This window comes from Egretta garzetta, unplaced genomic scaffold (genome assembly GCF_000687185.1).
Source record: "Egretta garzetta isolate BGI_Z169 unplaced genomic scaffold, ASM68718v1 scaffold45, whole genome shotgun sequence".
In the NCBI taxonomy this organism is placed as follows: Eukaryota; Metazoa; Chordata; class Aves; order Pelecaniformes; family Ardeidae; genus Egretta; species Egretta garzetta.
In genome coordinates this window covers 4,814,671-4,834,141 of record NW_009260028.1, presented here as the reverse complement: position 1 = coordinate 4,834,141, position 19,471 = coordinate 4,814,671, and the positions used below count along the sequence as shown (strand labels likewise).

Sequence of the window (19,471 nt, the reverse complement as noted above, 5' to 3'; positions counted from 1 at the left end):
AGATTTGTTTTGTGTGGAAAAACTAAGTATTTCAAAACACTTCAAACCCACTCTCTACCACTACTCAGATGTAAAATGTAATTATCCTTCCTCATTCCTGCACTCCTCTTCCAGGAGCTGGATCTACCAACTCCTGACTTCACGTTGCACCACACACATCTCTGATGGTTCCTTCAAGTTTCACGCTGGGTATATGGAAGTTAGTATATTACACTAAAGTTTTCATAGTCTAATATATCTCTGAGATCAAAGACAGCAGCTACTTTCAAATGGAAAGTTCGAAGAAGGTGGTAATGGAAGCACTATTTAGAAACTGTTCTATTCTCTGCAAACAGACCCTGCTGCTCATTCACGAAAGCTGCCCTATGTGTAGCTAAAGGTTTAAAAGGACGAGGTACTGAAAGCAAAAATAACATTTTTGGTTTGTTGTTGTTGTGTTTTTTTTTTCTTTCAGTGGGTGAGTTTGTGAGCGATGCCCTTCTGGTACCAGACAAGTGCAAGTTCCTTCACCAGGAAAGGATGGATGTGTGTGAAACTCACCTGCACTGGCATACTGTTGCTAAAGAGGTATATATTCAGCTGTCTTAAAATTTCCTGCCTGCCCTCTTTAGACCTGTATCACTCTTCTGAGGATGAGTTTAAATTTAGCAGTCATGTGGAAAACAAAAAGCAGGTGAATGGCGCTTTGTTCTGCTTTATGAGGTAGGAAATAGGAATGACTCTGCTGAGCACATCAGGGTCCACTGCTGGATCCTTAACGTCGGCCTTTGAGCATTGACCCTGTTTCATAGCACTGTTTTTTTTAACCCACATCCACTCACACACCCACCATGTTTTTCTGCCACCTCCGGCTTCTTGTGTTAATGCTGCTCTGGAACTAAAGATTGGTCACTAATACCTAGGCTTTGCCTTTATCATTGTCCTTAATAAAGATATTGGTATGCCGGGGGCTTCACAGAGATCAAATGGGCCTCAAAGAATGCTGTATGTGAAATTCAGCATAAAAGGGTAGGAGAGCTGTTAAGACACAGGACTAGCCAAACACGTTTTGCAGTCAAGCAGAGTTATTACAAGTTACCAGTGCTTTATTGAAGACAGAAATAAGCCTAATGTTATAACTGCTAATGCCTTTCGGACATTTTTGTCCTTATGTAGAAAGATTGTAGGAACAAAAACTGAGCTTCAGGAAGTTCTGTGGCTGCTATTTTGCTTGGAAGCCCTTTATATGTTATCCCACCTTCTGGAGATCAAAATTGAAATGAGCTTAGCAGCTTTTAAAATTTTCAGTTCTTACTTGAGTCATGCTGCTGCCCATCAAGTTGAAGTGTTTAAAGCACCAACCTCCATGCAGGCAAATTCTAGTCCATTTTAAGTACTTGCAAACTTGGAATGGCGTAGCCTAGGAGACCATCATTACTGTGCACATTTTTTCCAGCTTCCTCCATGACAATGTTGTTGCTGTTTTCTATTTTCTGTAGTCCTGTAGTGAGAAGAGCATGAATCTGCATGACTATGGCATGCTACTGCCCTGTGGAATCGACAAGTTTCGTGGTGTGGAGTTTGTTTGCTGCCCGTTAGCGGAGGAAAGCGACAACCTTGATTCAGCTGATGCCGAAGATGATGATTCAGATGTCTGGTGGGGTGGCGCAGATGCAGACTATGCAGATGGAAGGTAAGAGTGACTTTCTACCCTTCAGCTTGTTATTATCATCTTATTAAAAATGCCAAAAATCTGTCTAAAAGATCTCAGTGTCCAAGAATTGCTGCTCCTTGTAAGTGAACTTGTAGCTACAGTGGTTGAAAACATCAGTGTTCTGCTCATTTATTTTTAACTTTCTACAAAAAAGCTTGTTGTTAATATAGTTATTGCGCTTTTGATGCCTTCATCTTTTCTTCAATGAGAAGTATTGCCTTATAACAAAAATGCTTAAATGCATACTTTTTGACAAATAAATGATAAGTACTGTACTCCTAAGATGCTTCATGTGCAGTCTGGGGTACTGCAGCAGATACTCAGCCAACCGTTGGAGGGTTTGGAATATCTTAATTCATAATCGGCATTAGCTGTGTGCCATTAGTACCGTAAGAATATTTTTCTGCTGACAATTACTTTCTAAATATGATCTAAAAGAAAATCTTTTTTAATATCCAGTCTTTGACAGATTCATTAATACACTACCATTAAGTTGGAGTACGGAGGTTTCCTTTGCAAGACAACAGTGGATGGGAAAATACAGTACTTGCATTTACCCTTTAACATCCCCTGTGCATGTAGGCTGATTTCGAGCCAACTATGGGTTATGACTGTGTTATAACTGAGTGGTCTGGTGCTGTCAAAGCCTTTTCATATCATTCTCTCGAGCATGTTAGACAGCAGTTGTGAGAACATGTTACGTCCTTGCAACTGAATTCAAACAACTCTCTACAATGGCTTTCTTCATAAGACGAAGATCTACATTCAAATTCTGTTTGTGCTCCCTAGACTTCCAACACTTCATACTATGCTAATGCAGTGTTTCTACTTAGGTGATGATCCTGCACATTTTACAAATACTATACAAAAATGAAAAAAATTGAAGCAGATTACAAGTGGTTTCAAAGAGAACCCTGAAAATAAATGGGAACTGAATGAAGTGAATAATGTGGAAAGTTAATAGTTCTGAATTGCGTTAAGTTTGGCGTTTTTAATAATCCAGTTGGAAACAAGTTCAGCAACAGATAGAGATGAAGGACAGAGATTGAATTGCTGTAATTTGGTGCAAAGAGATGGCATTAAGACAACGAACAATTAGAAACCATGTCATGGTGGGCATCTAAATCTTTCCTGACAAAGCATTAGTAAGTGTTACAGGGAAGAGTTCTATGTGAATAATAGAATAAGTTTAACTGAAGTACTTCCCCTTTGTAATTTCCAGTTTCCTCTCATAAATGGGACTGAATGGTCAGGGCTGTTCGATGCAAAAAAACCTGCAACATTGCATCTTCCACCTTGACACCTTTAGGCTTTTTTTTGACTTGTACTTCCAACAGCTGTCAAAGTGTCATAATTTATAACCCTTTCAGTGGGATTTGTAAACAGCCTTTGGCTTGTTGCTGTGTCACTTCTATATATTTCATTTAGATTTTGATTGGAATATATTCTCTTAGAATATGACATGAGTACAGACCTTGTTCTAATTGCCACAAATTTGGTTTTCATCTTGTATATATATATATATATGTGCACAGACACAAGATAGATACATAGATCTATCTTATATACCTATTACCTGTCTTATCTATATATCTTATATTTGTTATATATCATTATATATCCCTATATATAAAATGCATAGTTATAAAATTTTCTTTCATACATGTGATCAAAGATTCCTGAAATATTTTAAACAAAAGAGCTCACAGTGTTGTATATGGGGTAGTTTTGTTTGTAAGGCAGATATCCCTTTTATTTCTATCTTAATGTTTGCCACCGAACATTTAACTTGCTATTCTAGTCCGTTTTGTTCCTCATAAAGCAGTTTTAATATCTGAAGAGATGAATTCAAGAATAACTTCATAAATTTTGTATCCTTTAGGACTAGGAGCTGTAATTGCATTTGAATCCGTTTCTGAAGTTCCAAGCAAATACTTATTATTTTTTTGTTTCCTCCCCTCCCATAGAAGTGCATACAAAAGCAAATTGAAAAGATCCTTTTATGGGGCACTTGTACTTCAACTGCTGATGAAGAGCCAAGCAATTTGTAGTCCTTTTACACTGACTCACTTATATTTCTTGCTGCCTCTTCAGCTTCCCAACTGCATTTAAACTGTGTGTACTGGAGCCAGAAATACTCTTGAAATTTAGTCATATGTAAAAAAAATTTCTCATGCAGCAGTAGGTGGTAGTTCAAGTTTTGTGTGTATATTCATACATACATGAGCATATGTTTGTGTGTATATAAATATATATATAGATGCCTTAGTCCTGAGCTGATTGTGAGGGAGGAAGGAAATGTAAAGTAGGGGGACACTGTCCTAATGCTAAATTCCCAATATTCTCTGCTATTCAGGCACCTCTGTTTGAAGTGCTTGCTTAAGTCTACATTTTTTCACCTTACGTGGGTGATCTCACCCTGACAGTGTTTGCTTCGTCTTGAAGCCTTCTGAACAGTTTTAAAATCCCTTTGTGTGTAAGTACATCCTTGGCGTGACATTGCGTGAAGGGAAGAGAACGGGCTGGCAGCTTGTGCTCTGGCTAACGCCGACACTGCTGCTCAGCAGCTCCAAAGCAAAGCCCTCAGTCAGAGGAGATTTGGGTTCTTCACAGAGCCCCTCTCTGGGCAGGGAGGGGTTACACTATTAGCAAATCAGTTGGGCAAAGGACCCATGGAAGTATTTTCCTCACTCAGTAATCGTGATGGCTTTTACTTGGGTCAGATCAACTGAGCGCAAGTTGTTGGTGTCTTCCAGTTGACGGCTTTTAATGTACAGAGGGTGCACTCCAAATCATGAGGCACTCCCTGTGCCTTTCAAGTGAGGGGCGCTCGGTCATTCTGGGGAACTCTTGCGTTTGCTTTTGTGGGCGCTGCTACACGTACTCTGTTCATGCGAAGATAGGAAAATTAAAAGACAGGAGCTGGTCCTTTAGAAGGATTTTGTTCCCTTACTCTGCCTTGGGTTTGTGGTGGGAATTCCACAGCATTCCTCTTGCAGCAGGTAATGGGTTGCCTTTTTTTTACCCATTTCTACCCAGAAGTAATGATTTCTGGCTGAAATTAGTTGCCAGTACCACATGAGAACTTCAGTAATTGCTCTTCTATTTTTTTTGTTTCATTAAGATCTGTGTTTGGTTCTGTTGTGCAAATAGGGTCTTTTAGATGCTTTTGCCATGCATATCTCAATATATTCCATATTTAGAATCACCAGGTGGTCACAGAATGGCAAGGCTTAGAAGGGACCTCGGGAGATCATCTAGTCCAACCGTCCAGCTAGAGCATAATGCACTCCTCGCACCTCACAGAGCCCAGTCTGCTGTAAATGACCCCAGCTGCAGGATTTCCTATTCCTTGTTTCTCATATGTGGCTGTGGAGCCTTCTGCTTGATAGCAGTGGGTTTGTCTCACCCTGCTTGTGCCTGGTACCTCTTCTGGGGAGCGAAACCTCCAGGCCGATGGCTCCACACTCCCATCTCTGTGAAACGGTACCAGAAAATGCTGGGCACAAACCCTCGTCAGTGAGTGGTGGCAGGGTGACTGCTGCATGCCTTGGTGCGTGGGCCTTCAGAAGGGCTGTGGCTGCTAGAAGACACCCAGGTCAAAGCGAAGGTGACATGCTTGAGGTAGAGGTGCCGACCTGAAAAGCAAATTATTATATCTTCGTGTCTCAAAACTCCTGTTGTGACAAAGCAGAATCCAACAAATGTAGGTGACGTATTTTAAAGTAGCTTTATACGTCAAACTGTTCAGATCTAAATTTTAAAATATTTGCATTTTTGATTCTGAATATTTAGAGAAAACTGCACTGCAGCCATTCATTTTGTAAACACCCTTTTTCAGGCTGTCTTATGTTTTTACCCCCAATGGTTGTCTCTGGAGCACGGCATTTTCTTTTTTGTTTTGTCGTGGGTGTTTTCTTCTGCGCAGGAGGAAGCAAAGCTCAGCAGCACATCGTATCCGTGCCATCAGAGGGCACGTGGAGGCAGCTTGGGCTGCGGTGCCATCACAGATGGACGTTCTTCCTGCCCGGCATCTGGTCACTGCCTGGGTCTGGGTGTAAAAGGATGTGGCTTAACCTCATGGCATGGCTTCTTGGCAGTACTTGGGGAAAGGAAGGAGGATGTATTTTGGTGGAGGGTGTGATATAACCCCTTTTTGTTCAAGAGGCCAAGAGGCAGGGTCTGCCCATGCTTTTGAAATTGCATCATGTCACGCTTGTCCTGAAATAGCGTATAACTCTGACTAAGAGGTCACAAGCATTTTTCAGCAGTGGTGTTCCTTGCTGTTATCCACATTTTTAATTAAAATTTACCTTGAAGACTGCCTGAGGGACAGCCAGCTGCAGGTGCTGCCTTTCAGTATAGCTGCAGAGGTCTCCCTGCATAGCTACAGCGCAGTCAAATGACCTGCGAGCTCTGGCTGCCCTTGAGACTCGGCACAGCCTTGTGGCTCTCCTGCCTGTACCTGGGCACTTGCTAGAAGCTTTGGCGTCCTTGATGTCCAAGGTTGAGCATCTTTAGGAGCGATGGCCAAGCTGGAAACTTCCAGGTTTTCTCTGTCTGCATCTGTCTTGTACTTGCCTCTCCTCAGCTTCCCATCACTGTGCATGAGACCTCCTGGGCTTTCCTTCCCAGAGGGGGAACAGGCTGTGGTCTTTTTCCTCTTCCACAGCAGGGAAACTGAGGTCTCGCTGTTGAGAGTTATATGAAAAGCTTTTCTTTAAGTCCCATGGCTCAGGAGCAGAAGATAGTGCCTTAACTTCAGCCAAGTCTCATTTTTCTAGGCAATCTGAATATATTTTCAGGGTCCAAAACAGGAGGTTTAATTTCTCATTGTTTTCCCTCAGCAGGTTAGGCCAAATCAATTTTGTGTGTTTGGTGCATAAAACCTATGTTCAGGCCGATGTAATGATTGGGTAGTGTTGTAAATGTCGCATTGTAGGGAGTAGTATATTTTATAAGGGTTTGGTTTACAGTTCCTCATAAACTTCTGCCAAGCAAAGTTTTATGGTTTGTTCATACTTGCCATTAGGACAGTTAATACGGTAGGTTTTTTACTACAATAAATAATCCAGAAGGGTGCAGTCCACTGTGTGCTGATCATTAGGCATCTGTGAAGTAAAACTAAAATAAATTTGTGCTATGTAGCATCGTAATCGTGGTTTTCTCTGGGTTTGCAACCCTCTACCAGACTGAGCTTAAGGACCAGTGCTTGTCTCCCAGATGCTGCAAAAAAGTAGTTAAAAGTGCTGCATCCTTTTGATAAAGAGCTTCTCTTTTTTTTTTTTGTCAGTGGTATATGGCAAAACTGACTTTTTTTCTTAATTGCATCTTCCAACTCTAATCCAAGAAATCCTGAAAGGCTTTTAAAACTTGTCAATTTTTTCTAATGGTGCAAGCAGCACTGTATATGTGCTTGTTATGCTGAATTGTTTCCAGGTGAGACCCTATGCTTTTAATTACCAGTCTTATTCTAGCTTTTGGGGAAGAGGAGTCACAGGGGCCTGACAGAATTGCTTTGCTGAGTAATTTGTTAGAGATCCTCACTTGACATGGAGGAAGCGCACCTTTAATTTCTTTTGCTTTCTAGCTCTTTTTATGTCTTTATGACTTAAATGGTACAGAGATGTCAACAGACATTTTACAGAGCGTCTTCCATTCAGAAATGTCTGCGAGTTAACCTCACCATCAAATTAGTTGCAATTGAAATTCCCTGGAGTGCTGTCATTAAATCAGGATGTCACAAGGTGTGTTTAAATTGGCCATGGTCACACAGTGCCCTGACCTGATGTGACAACACACCAAGTCCTGGTGGGATGTCACCCTACAGCCTTGCCACAAGGTAGGCAGACAGGCAATTGGGATGTCTGCCTGTGGCACACGTTTATGAGAAATGCCTAAGTTTAAATAGTGACACATAAGCAAGTACATTTAGTAGTATACAAGAGTCAAGTATAAGAATTTTAAAAGCCAAATTTAATGGGGTTTAGTAATTTCTGTACTTGGGAAATTCTCTTTCCTTTTGCAAGCGTAGCTTTGACTAGCTACTGCTTAACTCCCTTTGGCTGGGTCTCTGCATGCCAGAGCAGTGGGAGATTTAATGCAGGCAAGAGTCAGGAAGCTGTTGATATTTTAATTGCAAAAGCAGGTGACAGCAAGTAAATGCTACAACCGGTGTGGCCGTTCTTTAGTGTTCTCTACACTCAAGGTGTTCATTGATGAGGACTATCCAAACCATGAAATCCTCTTGCCTCGTTTCTCCCCATTACATCTCCCTGTGTCCTCCTTATCCTTCTTTTTCCCCTGCTCACCTCTTCATTGCCCCCAGAAAATATATTTGGAAATAGAGCATGAAAAGAAGAGCCTTTAGGGGATTGTTTGACCTGGGCATATTTCTGGCCACTGCATATTAACTGATGCTCTAATCTTCCTTATCTATTGCTCTGTGGCATTTGAACTACAGCTGGAAGGAACAAACACAGCTTGAACACAGAGGAAAAAAAAATGGCAAAGCTAGGAGGATTAAGGTGGTGATGTTGATATGCGTTGCCTCCTCCCATTTCAAAGAAAGGTTTCTGTGTTGCATCCCCAGATAGCCTCAATGGACAGGCTTTTAATCATGTGTGTTGTGTTGGCCATCGGCAGCTGTGTGTCCTTTAGTTTAAGTACACCTGGAGTAAACCCCCGCTGGGGCAGCGTGGCCCCTGGGGTGTCAGAGTCCCCATGCGGTGGGGAAGTGCTGCACGCCTGAGGAAGAGTCAGGCCCTGAACGGTGTCTGGATGTAGAGCATTGTTGATGCAGAAATCAAGGAGGGGTAGGACACAGATCTTTCAGAGATTCTTACAACTTCTTAAATTGTTCAATTTCTACCTGTTTCTTCATACTTGTATCTACTATGTAGTGACTTTATGTTTCCTGGCCATTCTTCCCTCCTCCTCCTCCTTTTCTCCCATTGTTCTTACTGTTAATGTTGTCTTGCAGCATGGAGTGAAAAATCTGAGGCTTAATTGGAAGTCTAGCTCTGACCCCCCAAAATTTGTCTGAATAACATAGAGGTGGGGTATTTGGACTCCCTTTGAAGTTTTAGCTATTCTAAAGCTAAAAAAGTGTTAGTGATCAAGAAGGAGGGTGCCGAGACTAAAGTCTTCATTGGAAACACGCTTGCTGGAAGAAGAAAATCAACATTTTGCCGCTGAGTATTCATCAGTTCTCAAGCCATCTTGTCACTCATGTTAAAACAAACAAGTTTTCATTGATGTAGGCTTTTTCACTAAATTGGAAAGTAAATTTCTAAAATTTCAGTCATAAATGCTCCAGTGGGAATCTCCTAAATGATTCTTTAAAAAACCCCAAAGCATTAAAAAAAAAGAAATCCATCCTGTACTCCCCAAGCACTTGAGCTAGTAAAACTGAACCAGACGTGAAGTTGGACCAAGGGTCTGTACTGCAGATTCTGAGAAGCAAGAGATGACTGGCATTTGGATAGATAAAAAGATGTCCCTTTTTCCATTTTGCATGGACTGAGCTGTAGGCTGTTCGTACCCCTGAAATTTAAGGAAAGCTGAACCTTGTGCCGGCAGCGGTATGCCTGCTGCAGCGTTTCAGGGTCTGCTTGGTGGGGAGCTCAGTCGTCTGTGCCACAGGAGCAGGGAGGGCTGCAGCCCGAGGCAGCGTTCTCATCAGCTGTCCTAACAGAAATTGTTCCTAATTGGGAGTCAGTGCCCTAAAATGAACACTAGGAATTACGAAGTTGCTTAGTTTTTCTTGCTTTTTTCCCCTCCTCTGAAGGTTGCCATCAGTATAGGTTAATGCCTGGTTTTGAAATAGGTGAATTTTGCACTATGTTAATTGTCCATCGTTAAATTGGTATTTTAGAGAAACTGAATTCATTTGGGGAGATAGTGTGGAAGGTGTTCTGATTTTTGCAATATAATATTTCAGCTAATTTGTTGGAAGGTCCTATCTTGTTTTTTGTAGCAGAACTGTTAGAAACTGAAATAGAAGAAGGTGCTTTATACTTGTTCTAAAACATCGTTAACGGTATAGCTTATCTAAGAACTTCTGTGGTTTTGTAAGCATTTTAATGATAAAACCTAATTGCTTTTCTTTATAAATTAAACTAAGGCATCACCAAATTACAGGCATAATGTTAATCCTTATATTGAACATCTCTAGAAGTATTTTTTCCTATTTGCATATTTTATATGCTATTAGCATGTTCTGTGTCTCACATTCTTACATTAATCATGTTTGTCATGTTGGCTGTTACTTAATGTTCGTATAGTTCATGATATATTTTTAATAACAATTTTTTTCCTTTTTAATGTGGAGGTTGTTAAAATAAAATTCAGAAAGCATAGAAACACCAGAGCATTAATGACTCTAGAAAGACTGGTAAGTGTTGAATTTCTTCTTAGGACAAGTAAAGTTAGAATGGAATTGATGAAACAGCGCAGTGCTTTGAGAGGTAATTACAGTGATGCTGAGCTGGCAAATCCAATCACCATTTGAGTGTAAGGCATTAACTGAAGTGATGGATGAGGCTATGGGTGGAGAGAATTAATCTAATTGAGGAAGTGATGAGAAGAAGATAGCCTGGCTTTCGTGACCTCTGATGAAAGCAGTTTGCTAGCTGTGCAGGCTGCCTATAGGACTGAAGTGAATGCTGAGCTTGTTTGAGGAGGTTAATGGCATCAAACCTGCACATTTAGTAGAAGGTTGACTTGCAGAGAAGGGTTACATTTTTTTGACCTCACAAAAACAGAGCCACCAGCTGCTGTGTTTTCCTTAAGTAACGGGCAAAAATTTTATAAGCAGAAATTTTAAGTTGTCACTTGTGATGACTGAAACGTAGGAGAGAAAGGTTCCCCATATATGATTGTCTGGTAATAAACTCAGAAACGCTTCCAATATGTCTGCGAGGTGTTCTGAGAAGTTCTTGTGACTTCGTGACATTTAAGCACTGTACTATTTATAATGCATGAAAAAAATAGGAAGCGAGACATTTACAGCTGGGTTTTTCAACACATACTGTCACACCAGCATGATGGCGTGCCGGTGGATGCGTAGCTGGATACCCTGCCATAAAGTTGTCCAGCAGTTCCTGCTCTGTTTTGCCTTTCAGTGATACTTGTGGTCTGTACTAGAACTAAGCGCTCAGCATTGGGGTGGTTCATGGAAATTTAATGATTCCACCTCTTGTGAGGTTGTGCTATTAACAGCACAGTGTAGTAAAGCATTTTCTGCAGTAAGTACTTTTTATTCCTTTGCCTTCTAACAAAGGCCGCACACTTTGAACACATGGATGAAACAGCAAAAACATATGGTGGGTTTTTTTTCCCCTGTCAAAAAAGGTTTCTAGTCTTGAATGCAAATGTTTTGGCTTTGGTTACATGATGACAAGCCATTTCTTTACATGGGATCTCTATTTTGGTCACTGGTGAGGAAAAAGTAACATTCAAATTGTGACTTGAGTGAAGAAGAGGAGGTTAAACCAGTAAAATGTTGAACTGGAGAACTGGATCTATGTTTGCTTCTGCCATGAAAGTCTTCTGCTAGGCTCGGCATGCTGTGGCCACCTAAAAAGCTTGGTACAAGAGGTGCCCCTTTTTCTTTTGGCTGCATGGGTGGAGATAACCTGTTCTGCAGAGGTCCTGGCCTCTTGCAGCTGCTGCTGGTGGCAGCTGTATTTAAAAAGTTTAAGATGGCACATCCTCTGAAAAATGCTATTTGGTGTCTTAAGTTGAACGTCTGGAGTTCTGCTTCTGGTATTTTTTCTTTTTTTGTTTGCTTTCCCAATTGTAAAACAAAGTTATCAGTCCAGTTTTACCAGGTTGTCGTCATGTGAGTGTACCGAGATGATAAATTCCACAAACAGGGCAGGTACTTGGTTTGGTACGGAGTTCACACTGTCTGCCTCGGATAAGCTGTGGGATGCAGGTTGGACAAAGAGGCACTGAGGAGTCCTGCCAGAGTACGGCAGACATATTGTGGAAACAAATGTGTTGTAACGGATCCAGATTTTTCTGCTGATTCTCAAGCTGGCTGAAATAGGGCTGCACAGGCGACCTTCACTCTTCCATCACATTCAGTCTGAATGCATTTTTGATGTCAGGATTTTGAATGTAATATTTATTTAGTGTCATCAGGCTCACAGGGCCTGATTTTGTGTGTTTGCAGATACATTTACTTTTCTAGTTTTTAAGTTTCTCTTTAGCAAAAATAATCAAAGTCAGAAAGAATATGGGTTCCATATACTATTACTCTAGCCTCTAAAAATGACATACTACTTGCTGTATCCTCCATCTTCCAAAGAAAGCTGTCAGAACAGTAATACCAGCAAAAGCTTTGTTTCAGAGAGAAAATTAGGTCAGTTTTGAAAAAGTAGTCTTGCGTTATCAGTCAACAGGTGCCTTCTGCGAAGGCATGAGACCAAATGTTGCATGCTGCCTCATAGGCCTGTCTTTTTAAGTGGGTCAGCTGTGGAAATAAATTTCTAACGGTATAAACTATACCTTCTTGTTTAATGATGGGGAAAAAGATGAATGTATATGTCAGAGGCAGCCTATGTGACACTTCTTGAAATAGCTTATTTCAATTTTTTTTCTGTTAGGAAATGTGAAAATAAACATAATTGCAACCTCTTCAATAAAGAAAAGAAAGGAAAATAATTAGAAGTGATAAAATGAATGTCTGCAAAATGCTAGGCAATATGAATTGCTTGTCCTGACTTGCTGTGCAATGGAGGGTGCCCATCTGAGTTCTTAAAAGTTTAACTGTCTCTTAATAGGTGTTTATATGTGTCTGAATATCACATTATTTACTCTTGTTGTGAGATACCTGATTTACTAACCTACCATAATCCAACCGCAATGAAAATAACCAAGGCAGTTTTTAAGCAGTTTGTGCTTTTCTGGTCACTTAACAGACAGACCAGAAACATCGTTGCTGAGGTGCCTTGTGGGTCAGACATCCAATTCTGTAACTCACTGTAAATTTCTGGACTTTGATGCCAATAAACCATTCAAAAGATCAGTTATATAGGCTGGAGGACTGGCATAACCCTTTCTTTCCTGGCTCTGTGCCTAATCTCACAACTGCAGTGCAGTTTAATCCTTGCCCTTCTGTCAGTTCCCACCTCCCCCATACTTCGGGAAAATAGACCTTTTTGGTGTAACTCTCTACTGCTGGACTTTCAAGGTGAATGTTGAAATCTTCATTTCACACTTCGTTTTTACTTCCTTTCTTCTCTTCAACCCCATGTAAAATTAGTTTGGTAGTTCTTGTTTATATTTACTACCTGGATACTCAGTTTCACATGGTTAGTATACTCAACTTAGTGTAGAAGTCAGCTAAGTGTACCAAAGCCAAAGTTAAATAACAGAAGGTACAGGGGGGTGAGTGCTCATGTGCCATAGTGCACCATTGGCTTAGTTTTTTAGCTTTAAGTAGTTCCTATGTTGACTCGTTTGTTTAATTGCCAACAGCGTTCAGAGGAGTGCAGTGGTAGGATCAAACCCGGTTCCTGAGAAATCTCATCCTTCGGTTAGAAGAGCTTTTTCTAGCATGCAAGGTTTGGAAAAAACATTAGATGGAAAATACCCGGGTCTCTAATGTGCAGGTTTGTTGAGGGAGAATTTGGTTCCTTGCCTGTTAGCTTTCTGATTTGCTTTTAACCAAAAGCCTGGTAATTAGGCCATCTGAAGTGCACTCATCTTCTTGTTTGGGTTCCAAGCATGTGTCCTACTCTTGTAATTTGTTTTGTATTTCTGTTTTGCATTTTCTTTTAAGGCTTTAACTCTTAAGGTGCGTAGAGGTTCACAGTTGGATCTGTCCATTTCCACTGCCACAGTTAAAGAACTTTGAGCTCTGGAGCTTTCCTATATGCAGGGATAAATATATATCTGTGCTCATCATTAATCTTCATCTGGAAGCAAAGCTGGACCCAGGCTGAATACTTGACAATCCAGTCCCATAACATCTTTCCTGGAGTTCATTTGGGGGAGCTGTAGAGCCTGGGGGGTGGAGGCTGTGCGTTTGGGAACCTGAAGCATGAGGTGCTGAAACTGGGATGGTAACACCTGCAGTAGTAAAGGTTATGGATGCATAAATTACCATCAGCTTGGCTTGTTAGGCTGAAAGAGCACAGGCTGCAAGTTACATGCAGCAATCGCTTCTCCTGCGTTGGTTCCCACAGCTGCCTTGAGCCAACATGTACGGGCCCGCTCTCTGTAAGTGACGGCGCCTTGTTGCCACTCCTGATTCGGTTCCTCTCCTGGAATTAGCTTTCCCCCAGCTCCTCGCTCAGGCTTGGTGGCTGGTAAAAACCACAGCCCAGGTGGAATCTATTTGCAATAAAATAATAGTCGCAAAGTCTAGTGAATGCTAATCTTTCTAGATATTAAAACATCTGTCTTGAACACTTTTTCATTCTTTTTTGCCCATTGATGGAGTATAGATGGTTTTGTTCCAGTTACTTGGCAAAATCATGGTTTAAATACATCCAAATGGATGAGTGTTTATTGGAGACAAACATGAGGCACTCCCCAAAACCAGTAATTACTTCATAGTTATTTGTTAACCTAAATTGAAAGCTTTGCCACATTTTTGTCTGAAGTTAATAGTTGCAGATGGAAACGTCATCTTAAATTGTAGCTTATGCTGTGGCCCCATGAGTTCTGAACCACCGTTAGAAAGAAAACTCATCCTTCTTGTCACCTGTGTTCTGCCTTTGTCCCTGTGGCGGCTTATTGGAATTTGGAAAGGAAACTTCCATTTACTAACGTTTCCTTATTTCTTGAACAGCAAGAGGTAGCATAGTTCACTTTCCTTCACCTTTCTTTCGGTTTTATCTTCACAAAGTAACAGGACGATACATGCTGCTGAGCGAAGTGAATAAATAATACGTTGGTGCCAGCTCTTACTGCAGTGATGGATTGAGAAAAGGAAGTTCCACATTACAGATCCATGGTTTAAACACTGCTTGTAATGATGTGCTTAGACGCATACTAGCAGGAGTGCTAGAGTGGTACGTGTTTTAAAACCAGAAATATGGCCATGGGAGTGGTCTGTATGTTTCTGTTGGAGTCAGTGGAACCGATCACCTCTTAAGGCTGCCTGGAACCCCAATGTGTCTGCGGCATCGGAAATAGAGCTGAAACCACCGAACTTCAGATACCCCGTTTCACCACACACAGGAGCGTAGATGATTTGTGTTAATGACCCGGTGTGCTACTTGGACGCTCAAGGGAAGCGTCATTTCCATGTTAGGGGGAATGGATTTTAATATCCCACATGTGAGAAGGTTGAAGTGGAAGGTTCGGAGCCATGATGACCTCTGTGTCCACCCTGAAAGGAAAGTGCCGGTCCTCTTGGCCAAAACTCTCCACTGACAGGAGACTGAGATACACTAATGTTAGTAGGGGAGGTTGCAAGGATTTTCATGGCTGCATTCAGCCTAACAATTTACCTCTGTTGTTTACTGCTGAACTGTTAAATCCGGATGATGATAATAGGGCTTTACAAATCTGTGAACTTAGCAGTGTATCAAGTAATTTTTTTGAGCAGTCTTTGAAAATTCTGTTGCTGGCACCACTAAGCTAAGGCGAAATGTCAACAGTTTCTTGTAAACGAGACGCTGCAGTCTGTGGTGCTAATAAAACCGTGGCTGGGATGGTGTCAAGGGAATATACAGAAAAAGCTGTCAAGGTGTCATGGTTTAACCCCAGTCAGCAGCCAAGCACTGCACAGCCGCTCACTCACACAAACACCCCCTCTCCCCCCAGGTGGGATGGGGGACAAAGTTGGAAGGGCAAAAGTAAGAAAACTCATGAGTTTGAGATACGAACAGTTTAATGATTGAAATAAAATAATAATAATAATAATAATAATGATAAATTGTAATGAAAAGGAAAACAACAAAAAGAGAGAGAGAAACAAAACCTGGGAAAACCAAGTGATGCAATTGCTCACCACCTGCTGTGACCCATGCCCAGCCTGTTCCTGAGCAGCCATTGCTGCCCCCCAGCCAACTCCCCCCAGTTCATATACTGAGCATGCCATCATATGGTATGGAATAGCCCTTTGGCTAGTTGGGGTCAGCTGTCCTGGCTGTGCCCCCTCCCAGCTTCTCATGCCCCTGGCAGAGCAGGGAAGCTGAAGAAGTCCTTGACTGGGGTTAGCCCTGCTCAGCAACAACTAAACCATCAGGGTGTTACTGACATTATTCTAGTACTGAATCCAAGACCAGCACTGTGCCAGCTACTAGGAAGAAAATTAACTCTATCGCAGCCAAAACCAGGATATAAGGTATCATGGTTCAAGGAGAAACAAGACTGAGTCATAGAAAAGAAGGCAAAATGTAATAATACCAGGAAATAAACACATCTTATATTATTATTAAATAAAACTCCAAGACTTCTGAGAAAAGTATTGGTATCCACATTCATTTGGTAGTAACCCTTTCTTTGAAAATGGTGGATTTAAACCGATTACTGTGATGAAAGGTGTGTGAAAGTTAGACGTGCTGTCTGGGAAACAGCACCATGGTGCTGGTAATTGAGAAATGTGGATGGTACCAGAGCATTTAGCATGATGGGGAGAAGCAGCTCTACACACTGTGCAAGAAAAGAGGGTTTTATCTCTGTTTGAAAAGTTGATGCTTTCTTCCAGATGTTGAAGTTCATTCCCTTCTCTGTTGTTCTCTATGGTCCCTCTCGTGTGCATGCTCTTTGAAGAAGAGCCAGGATGATAACAGTGGTTCAATCCAAAGAAGCAAAACCAGGCATGATTTTTCATCTTTCTTACAAGGCATACTACCATTTCTAATACCAATAATATGTGAAGTCCACCCACTGTCTGTTTGCAACAGAAGCACATCAAGTTGTAGCATTGTTTATATTAAACCTGTATCTTCAAGCAGAGGCTCCAAGTCCCCTGCTTACTGACAAGTACTGGGGGCTCTCCTCCCTCCCTCTGGCTCCTGAGGAGTGCTGCTGAAGGGCTGCATGGTAGTGTTGCTTTTCTCGCATCTCTCCTAACCATGGCCTCTGAGACAGTGTGGTCATCTTCTGTTGGCACTGCTGAGCGTGGTTGCTGTGACTGACTCTTCACGAAGAGCGCCCGAGTTAGTGGGTAGCCTTGATGTCTAATGTGAAACTGTTGTGTATTCATGCCGTTTGGTCTGTGATACTGAGCGGAATAGCTGCGCATGATTAAACCACCGGGATAATGCCCGTCCAGGTAGTTTCTGGTATTTGGCTTCATTCAAGAAGAAACTTCTAAAGAGAGCACTTCACGTCCCCATCCCCTTCTCTTTGGAAGACAATACTAATAGGGGAAGAGACTAACTCCTCTTTGTATAAATAAAAAAAAACTAAAGTAGACAACTGGGAAAATAATTACTTCCAGAGAAAGCCTGGAGTGCTTCTTTAGAACCCAAGTGTAGTTTCACATTTCTGTACAATGAGCGTTTTTAAAACCTGGTAATAGGGAAATGACCTTCTAAAGCCCAATTTCAGGCATCTTAATTATATAAATATATGGCAATTCTCTCACTTCCATTTAGGTATCTAACTCTAAGGCAAAGCCACTTCTACTTTCATTGTTCCTTTTCCTTGAAGCTTGCAATAAAATATAATCCTGTGAAATAATACCCTTGTGATTGTGTCTTGCAGAGTATGTTGCTAGCAGAAAGATGATTTTTTTTTTAGGAATGATCAAAACAGTAGAAGGAATATTCCAGTTAGTACATTTTTGTACAAGCTTTTTAGAATGTTTTCAGGAGCCTGATCCTGTAAACTGTTGTAGTCTTCCATTACATCTGGCTTTTTGTACCTTCTCAGATGTCTAGTCCTTCAGCAAGTCATAAAGGGGATGCAGGTGGGGGCTGCCCTTAAGCATTTTACTTGGGGTAAGTTACTGGAGAGAAAACGAGGGCCTGCTGTAATCATGGGCATAGCCAACCAGTGCACACAGGGAATTGTCTTCTTTCATGCTGCTGTCTTTGCCATCACACTCTCTAAAAAAGAAAAAAAAAGAAGAGGGGGGAAAAAAAATGCTTGGCCTTGATGCTGAGTATTTCCCAGCAAAATGCTGTGGACTAACATAGCTGACTTGAGTGCTTTTGTGTAGCTAAAAACAGATGGATATTGGATGCACGCATACAAATTATTTTTGAAGTGGCTTTCGGTGTGACTAATTGACTTTCCTTTGTTTGTTTCATTAGGTTGTTTTTGTTGTCCTTTTTTAACTTTATGAGCTTGCCAATATCTGAGAGTGATCATTCATGTGAAAGGAAGAGGAAAAATAATTGCACTTTTTTTTAAAGCGTGCTGTGTTTGTAGCTTAGGTGAGAGAAAGACAGAGAGCAGCTTGCTTTAATGTTGAAAAGCATATGGTGTCTGATGCTCTTGATCAAAGTCTACATGTCTTATACTCAACATCCCTAGTTTAAATGTCTGTAGCTAGCCAAGACTAGAAGCCCCTTAACCTGGAGATCAGAAGTAGATACTGGACTTAGAAATCCATCTCAATCTTGCAGCTGAAAGATGATAGTGCACATATAACATTTATTTCCTGCTCATAAAAAGGTGAAATACTTGGTAAGAAAACCAGCAGAAATCTATTGTTCAGAAAGGAGTTACTAAAAACAAAAAACCAGAAAATCTTGGACATACTGAAATCAGAATGGCAGGGGAAAACCACATGATGGAGATGGTGAAATTTCTAAGCCAGTGCTTTGAAATCAAGAAATCAAGAGAAAGAATCCAGTGGGTTTGTGCCCCTTTTTCAGTCTTTCTCCCATGTAAATGGAAACAGGTCATTCCTTATTCAGACTCCTTTGCAAGTTAGCTCTTACCACATCCATTCGTATAACGTACCTGGGCTCAAAAGCTTCATTATTACTTTAAGTATCCCTTGTCTTTCTGAAGGCCAAATATTTCAGGGAGAAAGGAACAGGAGATTGAGTCTTCTTTCTATAGAGACTTAACTTTCTCCGAGTAGAGTTAGGCTTGTGGCATACAAGATTTCTATCAATAAATTTTTTCACTTCTTAATACAGTATTAAGAAAGATTGTGCTGTCCTCCTATTTGCTCTCAGTTCACTTTCAAAACTGTAGTAGGCAACCTATTATAAAATGAAATATTACAGACTTGGTCTCTGAAATGAGGTGAAGGAGAGAAGTTGCTAACTTCACAAAAAAGGCTGTTCAAGCATACGTGATGCCATGAAAAAAGATGCAAAACCAGTTGCGTATGAAGGTGACAAAAAGTCACTGCATGTTTGAATATTTAAAGATCATTTACTCATTAGTAGTGAATATAAAGTAGAAGATCAGATTAACAAACCTGAGACCTTGCCGCAGCTGGGCGCTGAGTTAGGAAGCCTTTCATAAGCAACAGTAGCAGTAGCTGAGCGTGCATTTTTTGGCCTATTGCCTGTGTATCATTCAGAATTAAGAGCGAACCCAGAAAATCCTCAACATGCTAAACCACCAAGTGCATTTGCTAGTCAACTGCGGCATTCCCTCCTGTTGTCTAAGACTGATTAAATCCTGAGGATTTTAGGCAGCTGTATGAATTTAAAGCACTATGATGGATAGCAGTGTTTAGCCCGATAGTTTGGGGTTTCTTTGTGAGCGTAGGGGTACTTGTATTGCCATCCTAATACACGTCGGTACCGTGGGTCTCTTACGGAGGCCTTTCGGATCAGCTGTACAGCAGTGCTGGTAGTGCAGAGCATCTGAGCTGAGCTTGCCATGTTGAACGCGCACCTT

At 41.2% G+C, this 19,471-nt stretch overlaps 1 protein-coding gene across 2 annotated transcripts in view; it reads left to right on the top strand.

Moving 5' to 3' along the window:
- Positions 1-19,471, top strand: part of LOC104128210 (amyloid beta precursor protein) — a 181,019-nt gene that overhangs the window by 65,013 nt on the left and 96,535 nt on the right. For both annotated transcript variants that reach the window (XM_009640952.2, XM_009640947.2), the window contains exons 3-4: positions 455-567; positions 1,479-1,672. In XM_009640952.2, the coding sequence (XP_009639247.1) occupies positions 455-567; positions 1,479-1,672 (307 nt within the window). The remainder of the gene's footprint in view (positions 1-454; positions 568-1,478; positions 1,673-19,471) is intronic.